Consider the following 13,834-nt stretch of genomic DNA (forward strand, 5'->3'; position numbering starts at 1 on the left):
GAAAGTAAAAGGAATATTACTTAGCCATAAAACAGAATAAAGTATTAAAGCATCCTACAACACAGACAGACCTGGAAAACATTATGCTATGTGAAAAAGTCAGACATAAAAGGCCATGCATATTGTATGATTCAATTTATATGACATGTTCAGTAAAGGCAAATCTATAAAAACAGAAAGTAGATTAGTGGTTATCAGGAAATAGAAGGTGAGAGGAAGGAATGACTGCTAATGGGTAAAGGATTTCATTTGGAGGTCAGAAAAATGTCCTGGAGTTAGCAGTAATGGTTGCTCAACTTTGTGAATATACTAAAAATTAAATTTAAAAAATGCACAAAAGATTTGAACAAATATTTCTACAAAGAAGATAATCAAATTGTCACATGAAAAGATACCCAACTTCATTAGCCACTAGGGAACTGCAAATCAAAATAACAAGAGATACCACTTCATGCTCATTAAGAAATCAATTATCAAAAAAATACAAAATAATGTGTTTGCAAGGATGTGGAGAAATTGGAATCCTTTTGCACTGCTGGCAGGAATCTAAATTGTGCAATGGCTATGAAAAACTCCTGTTCTTCAAAAAATTAATTTACTATAAGATCCAGAAATTCTGTTACTAGGTATATATCCAAAAGAATTGAAAGAAAGAACTCAAACAGATATGAATACACCAATGTTCATAACATTATTCACAATGGACAAAAGGTGGAGATAACCCAAATGTCCATCAACAAATGAATGTATAAACAAATTCACACACATATATAGATATATATGACTATATACCACTATGTGTATATATGTGTGCCTATGTATGTACATATGTATATTACATATATGCTATGAAATACTGTCATAAAAAGAAATAAATTCTGATATATGCTACAAGTGAATGAACTTTGAAAATATAAAAAGGTTGCTACCAATGTGACAAGATTTTGTTTTTATGTCTTATATAACTCTGGAGGGAATATGGTTTACATAATTCTATAAGATTTGTTTCCGTATTTAAAAACTAAAAGTCTACAAGTATTATTAGGTAAGGCCAAATCCCCACATATTTTATTGTATGGCTTAATACCAGATTTAATTATTAGTTTTCCTACATATAATTATTTGGTGTAGATGTTTATCCTCTAACATAAATTTTGTTTTCTATTAAAAATTTTTTAAATGTTTATGTCCATTTTATTTTTAAATATTCTTGCTACAAAATTACCTGATTAATTTCCTTCTGAAAACAAATCCTTTAATTTATGAGACTGATTGCTTTAGTGTATTTCTGGCTAACAAAGTATGCACATATAGAAAGACAGTAAGAGAGCCAAAAATATCAAAATTGTCACTGAAACATATTAATTATGTGTCTGTCCTTAGAGGTATAACTTCCCATGAAAACAGAAAAGAGAATATCACATCTCTAAATTGGATTTAGTTCTTTAGATTTTGACAAAATGTGATGTTACTGTCAGGTATTATATATGGTTTCGATGCTTTAATAATAGGAGGACCAAAATGTACTGATATAAATTTCAATTTAACTAAAAAAATTTTATTAAAAATCAAGCTTAAAAAAAAACAAGAAAAGAACATGAAGCAAAATAATGGGCAACAAAGAAAGTGTGGCTTATATTCACTTTATGGAAATATTAAAAAGAATAATTTGTGAAAGTGAAAAAGAATGCTCCTTTAGTCATTTACCTTCATTTTTATTTTTTTGCAGTTTTGGCCGGGGCTGGGTTCGAACCTGCCACCCCCGGTATATGGGGCCGGTGTCCTACTCCTTGAGCCACAGGCACTGCCCCGCTCCTTTAGTCTTTAACTTTGAAAATATCAACCTGCCCCTAAGAATAAAAATCACTTACACTGGCTTGGCTCCCATACATAGCACAGTGGTTACAGCACCGGCCACACACACTGAGGGTGGCAGGTTCAAACCCAGCCCAGGCCTGCTAAACAACAATGACAACTGCAACAACAACAAAAATAGCTGGGCACTGTGGCAGGTGCCTATAGTCCCAGCTACTTGGGAGGCTGAGGCAAGAGAATCGCTTATGCCCAAGAGTTTGAGGTTGCTGTGAGCTGTGATGCTACAGCATTCTACTGAGTGACATAGTGAGACTCTGTATCCAAAAAAAAAAAATCGCTTACACTCAAGGAGTTCTCATAAATAACATTATTTGATGACTTCTATTCTTTTAGACTTTTAAGTAAAGCATTAGCAGAAAAATCAAGCAGTATCTTAATAAGTAAAACAAACTATAATGTTTAGAAAACTATAATTACCTTGTCACTTCTGACCCTAGGAAACTTATCATGGTAATATTTAAATTATCATGATAATTTATTTATTTAAATGAGGTTTATAGGCAAAAGAAACAATAAATATTTCCTTACTTTGTAAGATGGCAAGAAACACAAAATTCCTTGGCTCACAGTCTGGCACACAGATAACAGAAGTGTTCCCACTTCATCTTGGAACTCAAATGTTTCAGTATGCTGGAAGGTAGCACAGAGATTCCGACCCTTGGGGCCTGACCCAAGGGTACCAACCCAAACCTAGAATATAAATATGTTAGTTAGTATTAGGGTTATGCTTAAATAAGGGAAAGATACTAATATTTAGCTGGAAGTATTTATGTATTTGTAAAAATGGATCAAGCAACAAGTTTAACAAACATTTACTTTAAAATTGTTGTTTTTTTCATATTACCTTTAATTAACTGTATATAGTTATACTGTATATAGTTATACTAAGTTCTACCTTAGAAAGATAACAGAATTCTCTTAGAATGAAAGTTCTTTAAAAGCAAAAAGGGTTGTACTTATCTTTCTCAACAGCTTTGCAAAATTAAGCATGTAACAAATTTTTGAAATAGAAAAGGAGAGGCAGAGAAGCGAATATTGCATAATGTTAGTAATTCATCAGTCTAGGTGAAGGATACAAAGCCCCTTACTACATCAATATTACTTTTTCACTGGGAAGACTCATGCCTATCACACCAGTACTTTGAGAGCCTGAAGTGGTAGAATTGCTTCAGGCCAAAAGTTTGAAACCAAAATGGGCAACACTTCCAGTCCCCCTTCTACACAAAAAGTTAAAAAAATGAGTGATGTGCACCTGTTACCCCAGCTATACAGGAAATGGAGGCAAAAGATCTCTTGAGCCTAGGAATTTGAAGTTACAGTGAACTATAATCGTGCCACTGTACTTTAACCTCGGTGATAGAGATGCTATCTCAACAACAACAACAAATTAAATTTTTCTGAAATTTACAATTTTTCAAAACAAAGTTGATGAGAGCACATGTAGTGAGAATAAGATAGAGTCAATCAGAATAGGACTGAGACATCATAGTTGTTCTGGCCAGGTTAGGTCCTATGTGACTGTCACCTTGTGTCTTCCATTTCTTTTGTTTTATAAATTCGGCTTTAACCTAAAGGTGTCTATCTTGAGTAGTTTAAGACAATTAAGGAGATTAGCTTTTGAATTGGAATGTTGTTATACGGGTCATGGTTTATGACAATTATTATTTATTATAGGTCATAAGTTATGGTGATTACTGTTGTTTAAGATAAGAATTAATTAGTGCTGTTTAAGATAAGGGTTAGTATGGATTTTACTTTTAAGTATAAAACTGATTTTGGAAATAAAAGAACAGAACAATCTTGGAGAGGCTACTCTCATTTTCTCCAGAACTGCTGGCCTTCTGACAAAGTTTGGCGGACCAACCTCCGTCTCTGCATATTGGCTGACAGTGACAGGTGGCTGGACCCTCTTCATTCAGTAACATTTCAGGAATCAAATGTGGCACTAAGTGAGGAAAAAAATTATTTTTCCTCTGTTCTGTTGATTGTTCACAACAATCAACACAGAAGACTTCTTTGACAAAATATGTGGAAGTTTTTCCTTATACACCAACCATGTAAGCAATTCTGCAGCAGACACCAACAGGTGTCCCTCAATTCAATAGTCTCTCTCTCTTTTTTTTTCCCCCAGTGAAGCTCTCCTTCAAAATAATTCAGTTCAATTCTGACATTATCTATCTGGAGATATCTTTAGATCCCACAGGTTGAGAGCTCAGACCGCAAGACTGCCCCCTATTTCTCATAAAAACCTCAATCTCCAAGTTATTTTACTTATGCTTCTGACCAGGTATATAATCACCTTCCTTGGATTTGATTAATTTGCTAGAGTGGCTCACAGAACTCAGCGAAACACTTCTTGGTTTGTTATAAAGAATATCACAAAGGTTACAGATGAAGAGATGCATAGGGCAAGGCATATGGGAAGGGAAAGACCTCCAAGTGTTCAGCTATCTAGAAGTTCTCCGAATCCTACCCTTTTGTTTTTATGAAAGTTTATAGTTATATTATATAGGCATGATTGATTAAACCACTGACCACTGGGATCAATTTAACCTTTGGCTGCAAGTCCCAACCCTCCAATCGTATCTTGGTCTTTCTCTCTCTCTCTTTTCTTTTTTTTTTTTGCAGTTTTTGGCCAAGGCTGGGTTTGAACCCCCCACCTCCAGCATATGGGGCTGGCACCCTACTTCTTTGAGCCACAGGCACTGCCCTATGTCTTGGTCTTTCTTAAAGATCAGCCCCCATCCTGAAGCTCCCCTGCCATAAGTCATCTCATTAACATACAAAAAGATCAATGTAGAGATTCTAAATACTGTATGAGTTGTATGCCAATAAAGGGATTAAAGACCAAATAAATATTTTAATATCTCAGGCATATACACACAGATTATTATTCAGCCTTAAAAAAAGAAGAAATTCTGACATTTGCTATAGCACAGATGAAATTTGAGGACATTATCTGCAACATGGACAACTTTGAGAATATTACGTTAAGTAAAATAAGCTAGTCACAAAAAAAAGACAAATATTTTATGCTTCCACCTATATAAAGTATCTAGAGTAATCAAATTCATAGAAACACAAATTAGAATGCTAGTTACAAGGGGTTAGGGAGAAGAAAGAATGGAGAATTGTTATTCAATGGGAAAAGAGTTGCAATTTTGCAAGAGGAAAAGTTGTTAAGATTGGTTGCATAATAATGTGTATATACTTGACTGAGCTGTACACTTAAAAATGGTTAAGATGGCAAATTTTATGTTATATGTATTTACATATAAATAAAAAGTAATTTTTTTTAAAGTTGGGAAAATATTATAGAATAACAGAATACGGCTACAAAACTAGCATTGTTATTATAATCCGGTGAAATTACAGGTTTAAAAGGACTTTTGTACACAGGTTAAGAACACAATTAGAGACTATAATAATGTTCTTTTGACAAATATGTAGTATATGCTGAATGTATCAACTTCTTATGTTTATTTGTGCCTCTTAAGAAAGCAATTTGAAAATGTGGAACATATATTCTTCCTTTACTTACAACTCACTGTAATGTTTCTCTACAGGAATACTCTGTCATTTTGAAAAACAAAATTCTTAGTTATATAGGAGCTTGGCATTCTAGGCTCCCAACTACTAAATGACAGTAATTGTTCCCAAGTAACTGTGAGACCAAAAATGTGCCCATATATAAACCTGCATATACAACTTTATAAAGAGCTAGAATTCTGTGAGGCACAGAGATATTAGGCACATAGCTGAGCACTTAAAATTACTTCATCAAAAAAAGCCAGCAGGCATAATGAAAAATGACAACCCAAACAATCCTAGGAAAATTAAAATAACATATATAAGGCATTGTTATTTAAGAATTACTATCTTAATAATAGGATTCATAAGAGTACTTTTAATTCATTTCAGATTTTCAAATGTGCTGAACACTTACCAAATACTAGGTATTAATCTGAGGAATTAATCAAATCATTAATTTGATTCTGAGGAAGAATAGGAATGTAAAAAGAAGTATAAGGATATATTATAGTCTAATGGAAAAGAGAAATATATAAATAATTACACAATAGAAACTATAGTGAAGTAAAAATTTTCTTTTGTTAATTTTCATAAAAAACAGTCTTATTACAATGAAGAAATCACAGAATACCATTCATTTAGTATTTCCTTTTGTTGACACTATTAAGTAGCTAACATTTTCTTTTATTCTAAACCTGAAAGGTTGAATTTCCTACCAGGGTTTGTTTGCTTGCACTTTAGGTACTTTCTCATCTGTTTATTTAGCACTGTGCTGAGGCAGAAAGACTGAGGCCCTCAAAAAAAAAAAAAGAAAAGAAAAGCTAACCTGTGAGTTTTTAATGACATGATTAGCCTCCAGTTGGATAGTAAATGTTACACCAAGTTCTGATGAAAAGGATTTCATTGGTGATAATGTACCGGATGTCAAAACAATAGTCCGAACTTTGCCATTAATATCTGAAAAGGCCTAAAAGGAAACATTAGATACATAAAATTAACTTTAAAAGAACCAATCATATTCACTTAAACGTTGTTATTGAGCAAGAAGACAAAATTTTCATTTACAACATGATGCACTTACCACAGCTGGATTTAAGCACCAAAAGTTTAGCACATGCACTGCAGTTTTCTGTCGTGAACGTTTCTTATTTTTTGGAAGAGCAAAGAACATATTCTTATCTGAAACATTAGTCTCACTTATCCAGGAGTAAGTCTGTTGAATAGCAATTTTATAATCATCTGCAAATCTAGATGTAAAGGAAATGCTAATTAAATGGTAAAACTTTAGGAAACATAATAACCACCTACATATAATATAAAAATTGATTATATTAAAACTCAATTGAGCGCGCTGGTACTTTACCATTCAAAAATAACATTCTCCCCACCACTAATTAAATTCAGTAATTCTGCTATAAAACAAGCCATTACATCATAGAATCAAGTGATTCTTACAGGAAATATTATAAATCATCTAACCATCTATCCCTCATTAGCCACTTTCCAACCCCATTTTCAAACATCATATAAATCTTGACCGAACCAGAATTAAAATCTAGGCCTCCTAACTCCCAATCCAGAGTTTTGGTACTCTATACTATATGATTAGTTGCAAAATAGAAAACAGTACTATAGTTAAAGAAGCTAAAACGTGAGCTGTACTTCATTACACAACAAAATAGATAATTTTCACTGAAAGTTATAAAAGTGTCAGTAAAAAATTATGAAATTTTTAACTTCCTTTAACTGAGCCTCAACCTTCATCTACTTTTAATGAAGCTACTGAAATCATTCTATCTGTGATCCCATCCAGTTTATAACTTCTTTCAGTAAGACTCTAAATGCTTAGGTTTATAAAGAATAAAATGTGGTATTTTCTACTATATCTTCCCTAAAATATTTCACTGTTAATTTCATCCCTGGAGAGATTACACCCCAAAGTTAAAGTCAGGGGCCCAACTACTACAGAGAGAATTTATTTTTTTTATTTTTATTTTTAGAAACAGAGTCTCACTTTATCACCCTCAGTACAGTGCCATGGCATCCCAGCTCACAGCAACCTCTAACTCCTGGGTTTAGGCGATTCTCTTGCCTCAGCCTCCTGAGTAGCTGGGACTAGAGGCGCCTGCCACAACACCCGGCTATTTTTTTGTTGTTGCAGTTTGGCTGGGGCCGGGTTTGAACCCACCACCCTTGGTATATAGGGCCAGCGCCCTACTCACTGAGCCACAGGCACCGCCCTACAGAGAAAATTTTATAAAAAATACTGAAGCCAAAAACTATAACACTCTTAGAAGAAAACAAAGGAGAAATCTTCATGACATCAGAATTGGCCACAATTTCATGGATATGACAACAAAATAAAAACTGCATCTCCATCAAAGGACACTATCAAGAAAAGACAACTCACAGAATGGGAGAAAATACCTGTAAAACATGTCTAATACAGGAATAACATCCAATGCTGCCCCAACACAAAGAACGTTACTTGCCTGAGGTGATGGATACCCCAGTTACTCTGATTTGATTAATTCATTGTATGCCTATATCAAAACATGTATAAAGACATATAACTATTACGTATCCATAATAATTTTAAAAACTACTATAACTCAACAACACAATTCAAAAATGGGTAAAAGATTTTAGATATTTCTTTGAAAAAGACATACAATAAGTAAATAAACACATGAAAAAGATTCTTAACTTCTCCAGTCATCAGGGAAATATAAATCAAAACCACAAGGAGTTATCATTTGATAGTCATTAGGGTGACTATTACACAAAAACACAAAGTAACACATGTTGGCAAGGATGTGAAGAAATTAGAACCCTTATGCATTGCTTAATGGGAAGTAAATGGCACAGCTGCTGTGGAAAACAGTAGGGCAATTCCTCAAAATGTTACCAGTAAATGTAGGATTACCATATGACCCAGGGTTAGATAAGCATATGCTAGATAAGCTAGATATACACTCAGAAGAACTGAAAGCAGGACTCAAACTGATATTTGTATACCAGTGTTCACAGTAGCACTATTCACAAAAGTAAAAAGGTGGAAACAACCCAAATGTCCATCAATATGAGGATAGGCTGGGCATGGTGACTCACACCTGTAATCCTAGCACTCATGGAGGCCAAGGTGGGTGGATTGCTTGAGACCAGCCTGAGCAAGAATGAGATCCCCCATCTCTACTAAGAAAAAGAAAAATTAGCTGGGCAGTGTGGTGGGCACCTGTAGTCCCAGCTACTCGGGAGGCTGAGGCAAGATGATCACTTGAGCCGAGGAGTTTGAGGCAGCTGCAACCTATGACACCATCTACCCGGGGGCAACACAGTAAGACTACCTCAACAACAACAATAAAAAATAAAAAAAAAGAATAGATTAACAAGACGTGGTATATACATATGCTGGAATATTACTGAACCATTAAAAAGAATAGAATTCTGATATACAATACTACATGAATTAACTCAGAAAACATTGTGTTAAGTGAACTGAAATAAACCAGACAAAAAGGACCAATATTACATGAGATACCTACAAAGGGCAACTTCATAAGATGAAAGTAGAATAGAGGTTACTATGGGATTGAGGGATTGAGTCCAGAAAGATACTATTTCATGGGTATAGAATTCCTATTTGGAATGATGAAAAATTTCTGGAAACTGATATAATATACAATATTGTGAATATGCTGTTCTTAATAGTACTGAATTGTTTACTTAAAAGTGGTTAAAATGGAATATGTTATATATATTTCACCACATTAAAAAAATAATAATGGAGGGTGGCACCTGTGGTTCAAAGGAGTGGGGCCAGCGCCACCATATGTGGAGGTGGTGGGTTCAAACCCAGTCCTGACCAAAAACTGAAAAAAAGAAAAAAAAAAATACCGGAACTAGGTAGTGCTATAACTTAACAAAGGATAGGATGGGAGGGGTGGTTGATTTTCCTTTTTTTTTTGCAGTTTTGGCCGGGCCCGCCTTAAACCTGCTACCCCCTAGGTATATGGGGCCAGCGCCCTATTCCTTGAGCCACAGATGCCACAGGTGTTGATTTTCATTTTCTACACTACATATAATATGTGCATAGGAAAGAGATTTTCTGACACTGATAGAAATATAACTAAACCATACTTTAAAAATAAATGTAAGTACTTATGTTTAGTACTTGAGGATCGTTAATTTAATGATGAATTAATTAAACATATTTATTTACCGATTTCAATATTCTTTTCATTGATAAAAAGACTAATTTCAATTAATCTAAGTCTGTGCCAAGAAGTAAGAGCAAATACATCATAATATTTATAACATCTGCTTACAATGTTCCTACTTACTTAACCCAAATAGGTATGTATTAAACGCATGCTACCATCCTATTAGGCTAATATTTTTAAGAAAAATACAGATGAGATATCTTTACTCACCTGCTATTTTGCCTAAAAAGATAGTCAAGCACCATAAAAAGTCCTTTGAGCATTATCTGAGTTGAAGCACTAATAATAGGTACTTCTCTTGTCTCTTCTTTGCCATAAATTGCTGAGACTTTTTCTTCTTTTTGAAGAACAGCAGAAAAATGTCCCTATAAGAAATCATCATATTAAGTATATGAGCATAAGAGGAGAGAGAAACTCTCTTATGAGCATAAGGAGAGAAGAAACTTCTCAAAAGTGTAATGAAACCCAAATGAAATGTGCATTGGAATTTTAGGTGAACATTATCAACAATTTGGCCCTACAAATCTTACCTTGAATCTGATCCCCAGTGGTAAGTGTTTGGGTCATGAGGGCAGATCCTTCAGGAAAAGATTAATGATTAATGGTCTCCCTGTAGCGGGGTAAGGTAAGTTCTCACTCTCTTAGTTCCCATAGAACTGGTTATTAAAAATAACCTGACATCTCCTTCCCTTCTCTTCTTGCTTCCTCTCTCACCATCTGATTTCTGCACAGGTGGCTCTCCTTCACCTTCTGCCATGAGTGGAAGCAGCCTGAGGCCCTCCTCTGAAGCAGAGGCTGGTACCATGCTTCTTGTACAACTTGCAGAACTGTGAGCCAAATAAACCTCTTTCATTTATAAATTACCAGTCTCAGGTATTCCTTTATAGCAACATAAACAGACTAAGATAAATACTAATACATAGTGCTAACAATGTATTTTGGATTCCTACATTAAATTCTCAGACTCAAAGACTCTTTGATAATAACTTAGGCATTTAGAAGATTCAATACTTCTTCAGGCAAGTAGAATATTATTAGTGCCTTTCAGAAGTCACAAACTATTTTAAAATATAGCAAATAGCTTCTCCAGGGGACTTTAAAAAGTTGACATGTTGCTCTAAATCCCTGAATTATTTCCAGGGACTAATTCTGATGCTGAGACAATATGTCTATATGACATGTAAAATTAAAAGGATTAAAGGAAACAATACATGCTAGTAACAAAATGTATGCTAACTGGCTCATTAGCTTTTAAATGGCTCTTAAGTATTTGTTGTGGGTGTTTTTGTTTTTGTTTGTTTGTTTTTTTGCAGTTTTTGGCTTGGCTGGGTTTGAACCCACCACCTCTGGTATATGGAGCCGGTGCCCTATTCCTTGAGCCACAGGTGCCGCCCGGCTCCTAAGTTTTTTTTTTTCTTTTTTAATTTACTTTTTTATTAAATCATAGCTGTGTACATTAGTATGATCATGGGGCACCACCGGCTCCTAAGTTTTAATGTGAATATCAAGACAAAATTATAAGAAGGCAGAAAAGTATGCTTCCCCACATTGTAAAAGAGAAAATTCTGAATATTAAAGTAATAAAAGACAGTGGTGACAACATCTATATTTAATAAGAAAATGTGTCCAATTAATATAAAATGGGGAAATAGTTAAGATAAATAAGACATATAAATTTTAATTTCCAGGTACTTTGTGAATTAACACAAATCTACAAGAGTACAAATCAGTCTTCACCGAACCAAAAATTAAAGAATACAAATAACGGGCAGTGCCTGTGGCTCAGTGAGTAGGGTGCCAGCCCCGAATACTGAGGGTGGTGGGTTCAAACCCAGCCCCGGCCAAACTGCAACAAAAAATAGCCGGGCATTGTGGCAGGTACCTGTAGTCCCAGCTACTCAGGAGGCTGAGGCAAGAGAATAACCTAAGCCCAAAAGCTGGAGGTTGCTGTGAGCTGTGACGCCATAGCACTCTGCTGAGGGCGACAAAGGGAGACTCTGTCTCAAAAAAAAAAAAACAAATAACTGCCCCAAATTGCAACCCAGCTTCCATCAGCCTCCCGGCATCCCGTAAAGGAGCCAAGCCCAGTGGGAAGGGGCCATAGGGAAAAGGCTACAGCAGGAGTGATGAGCTGATGACCTTCATGATGTCTGGTGACGAAGGAATTTCTGCCCTCCCTGAATCAAACAACCTTTCCAAATGGGTGGGGACCATCCATAAAGCAACGGCACATTATATGAGGACCTGAGGTATAGCTCTCCCTAGAGTTCCCCAGTGGCTACCCTTTCAACACATCCACAGTGAAGTTATTCATTCACTGCTACCACCGCAGCGTGGACAACCAGGGTAACATCTGCCTGGACATCCTGAAGGACAAGTGGTCTGCCCTATCTGTTGCCAGGATCATCTTGCTTTCCAGCCAGAGCCTGCTATGAGAACCCAACATGACAGCCTTTGAATATACATGCTGCTGAGCTCTGGAGTAACTCCACAGCTTTTAAGAATTACCTGCAAGAAACCTGCTCAAACCATGTAACCAGCCCAAGCCCTGAGTCAGGCTATCCAGCCTCTCTTCTGTTGTCCTTTTACTTTTTCCTTTGGTGGTATGTCCCTTCCTCAATTTCTGTATAGGACTCTGTATCTTGAGCTGTGATGTTATTTTGTTTTCTTTCTGTTTTTTAAATTGTCTCTGGTTGACCCCTGTGATGTATATTACATAAATACGATCTGGTTTTTTGTTAAAAAATAAAATAAAAATATTTGGAAAGATTTTTCAAAAAAAAAACAAAGATAGCGGCCAAGGGCCTGGGCAGCAGGCAGAGACACGAGCACCCTCCCTGCTCCAGCCTGTAAGAGATCTAGATGGAATCAGAAAGATCCTGACTAACAAATGCAACCTTATGTAGTAAGAACAAATCTGGAGGCATCAGTTTTCCAGACTCCAGGCTATACTACATGGCTATCATGATCAAAGCAGCATGGTACTGGCATAGAAATAGACATAGACCTGTGGATCAGAGCAGAGAACCCACGCATGAAACCATCCTCATAGTCCCCTCTGATCTTTGACAAAGCAGACAAAAACATACAGAGAAAAAGAATCTCTATTCAATAAGTGGTGCTGGGAAAAGCTGGATATCCCAACTGGATAGATGGGAAAACATGTTACTGGATAACATGTAAAAGCCTGAAACAGGATCCACATCTCTCCTCACTCACAAAAATTAATGAATAGTGGACAACAGACTTAAACCTATGACATGAAACTGTAAGAATTCTAGAAGAGGGTGGCGCCTGTGGCTCAAGGAGTAGGGCGCCGGTCCCATATGCTGGAGGTGGTGGGTTCAAACCCAGCCCCGGCCAAAAAAAAAAAAAAGAATTCTAGAAGAAAATGTTGGAAAATCTTATAGATAGTGGCCTTCGCAAAGAATTTTTTTAAAAGACCACAAAAATAAACAAATGGGACTTGATCAAATTAAAAAGTTTCTGCACAGCCAAGGACACAGTCAGTAGAGCAAATAGACAACCTACAGAATGGGAGAAAATATTTGCATGCTATTCATCCAATAAAGGGTTGATAACCAGAATCTGTAAAGAACTCAAACAAATCAGCTAAAAAAGATCAAATATTAAAAAGTGGGCAGAAGACATGAACATAAATTTTTCAAATGAAGATAGACTAATGTCCAAAGAACATATGAAAAAATACCCTGTGTCTCTAATCATCAAGGAAATGCAAATTAATACCACGTTAAGATATCAAATTTAACTCCAGTGAGACTGGCTTACCTCAAAAAGTCCCCAAGCAACAGAAGCTGGTGTGGATGTGGAGAGAAAGGGGCACTCAGACACTGATGATAGGACTGCAAACTAGTACAACCTCCACAGAAAATTCTATGGAAATACCTCAGAGAAGTAAAAGTAGACCTACCATTTGATCTAGCAATACCACTACTAGGTATTTACTTGAAGGACAAAAAAAATTTTATGAGAAAGACACTTGCACTCAAATGTTTACTGCAGCACAATTCAGTCTCAAAAGATGTGGAAACAACCCAAATGTCTATCAATACATGAGTGGATTAATAAAATGTGGTACATGTCTATCATGGAATACTACTGAGCCATAAACCATAGTGATCTAGTATCTTTTGTAACAAGCTGGATGGAATTGGAGACCATTCTCCTAAGTAAAGTATCATAAG

At 35.6% G+C, this 13,834-nt stretch overlaps 1 protein-coding gene and 1 pseudogene across 1 annotated transcript in view; one reads left to right on the forward strand and one right to left on the reverse strand.

Moving 5' to 3' along the window:
• Window positions 1–13,834, reverse strand: part of BRIP1 (BRCA1 interacting helicase 1) — a 246,786-nt gene that overhangs the window by 115,954 nt on the left and 116,998 nt on the right. The window contains exons 11-14 of the mRNA XM_053569091.1: window positions 9,840–9,994; window positions 6,488–6,653; window positions 6,233–6,373; window positions 2,404–2,565 (exon numbers count right to left, since the gene is read on the reverse strand). Of these exons, the coding sequence (XP_053425066.1) occupies window positions 2,404–2,565; window positions 6,233–6,373; window positions 6,488–6,653; window positions 9,840–9,994 (624 nt within the window). The remainder of the gene's footprint in view (window positions 1–2,403; window positions 2,566–6,232; window positions 6,374–6,487; window positions 6,654–9,839; window positions 9,995–13,834) is intronic.
• On the forward strand, window positions 11,650–12,260 carry LOC128570168 (ubiquitin-conjugating enzyme E2 C-like; annotated as a pseudogene).

This window comes from Nycticebus coucang, chromosome 18, assembly GCF_027406575.1.
Source record: "Nycticebus coucang isolate mNycCou1 chromosome 18, mNycCou1.pri, whole genome shotgun sequence".
Lineage (NCBI taxonomy): Eukaryota > Metazoa > Chordata > Mammalia > Primates > Lorisidae > Nycticebus > Nycticebus coucang.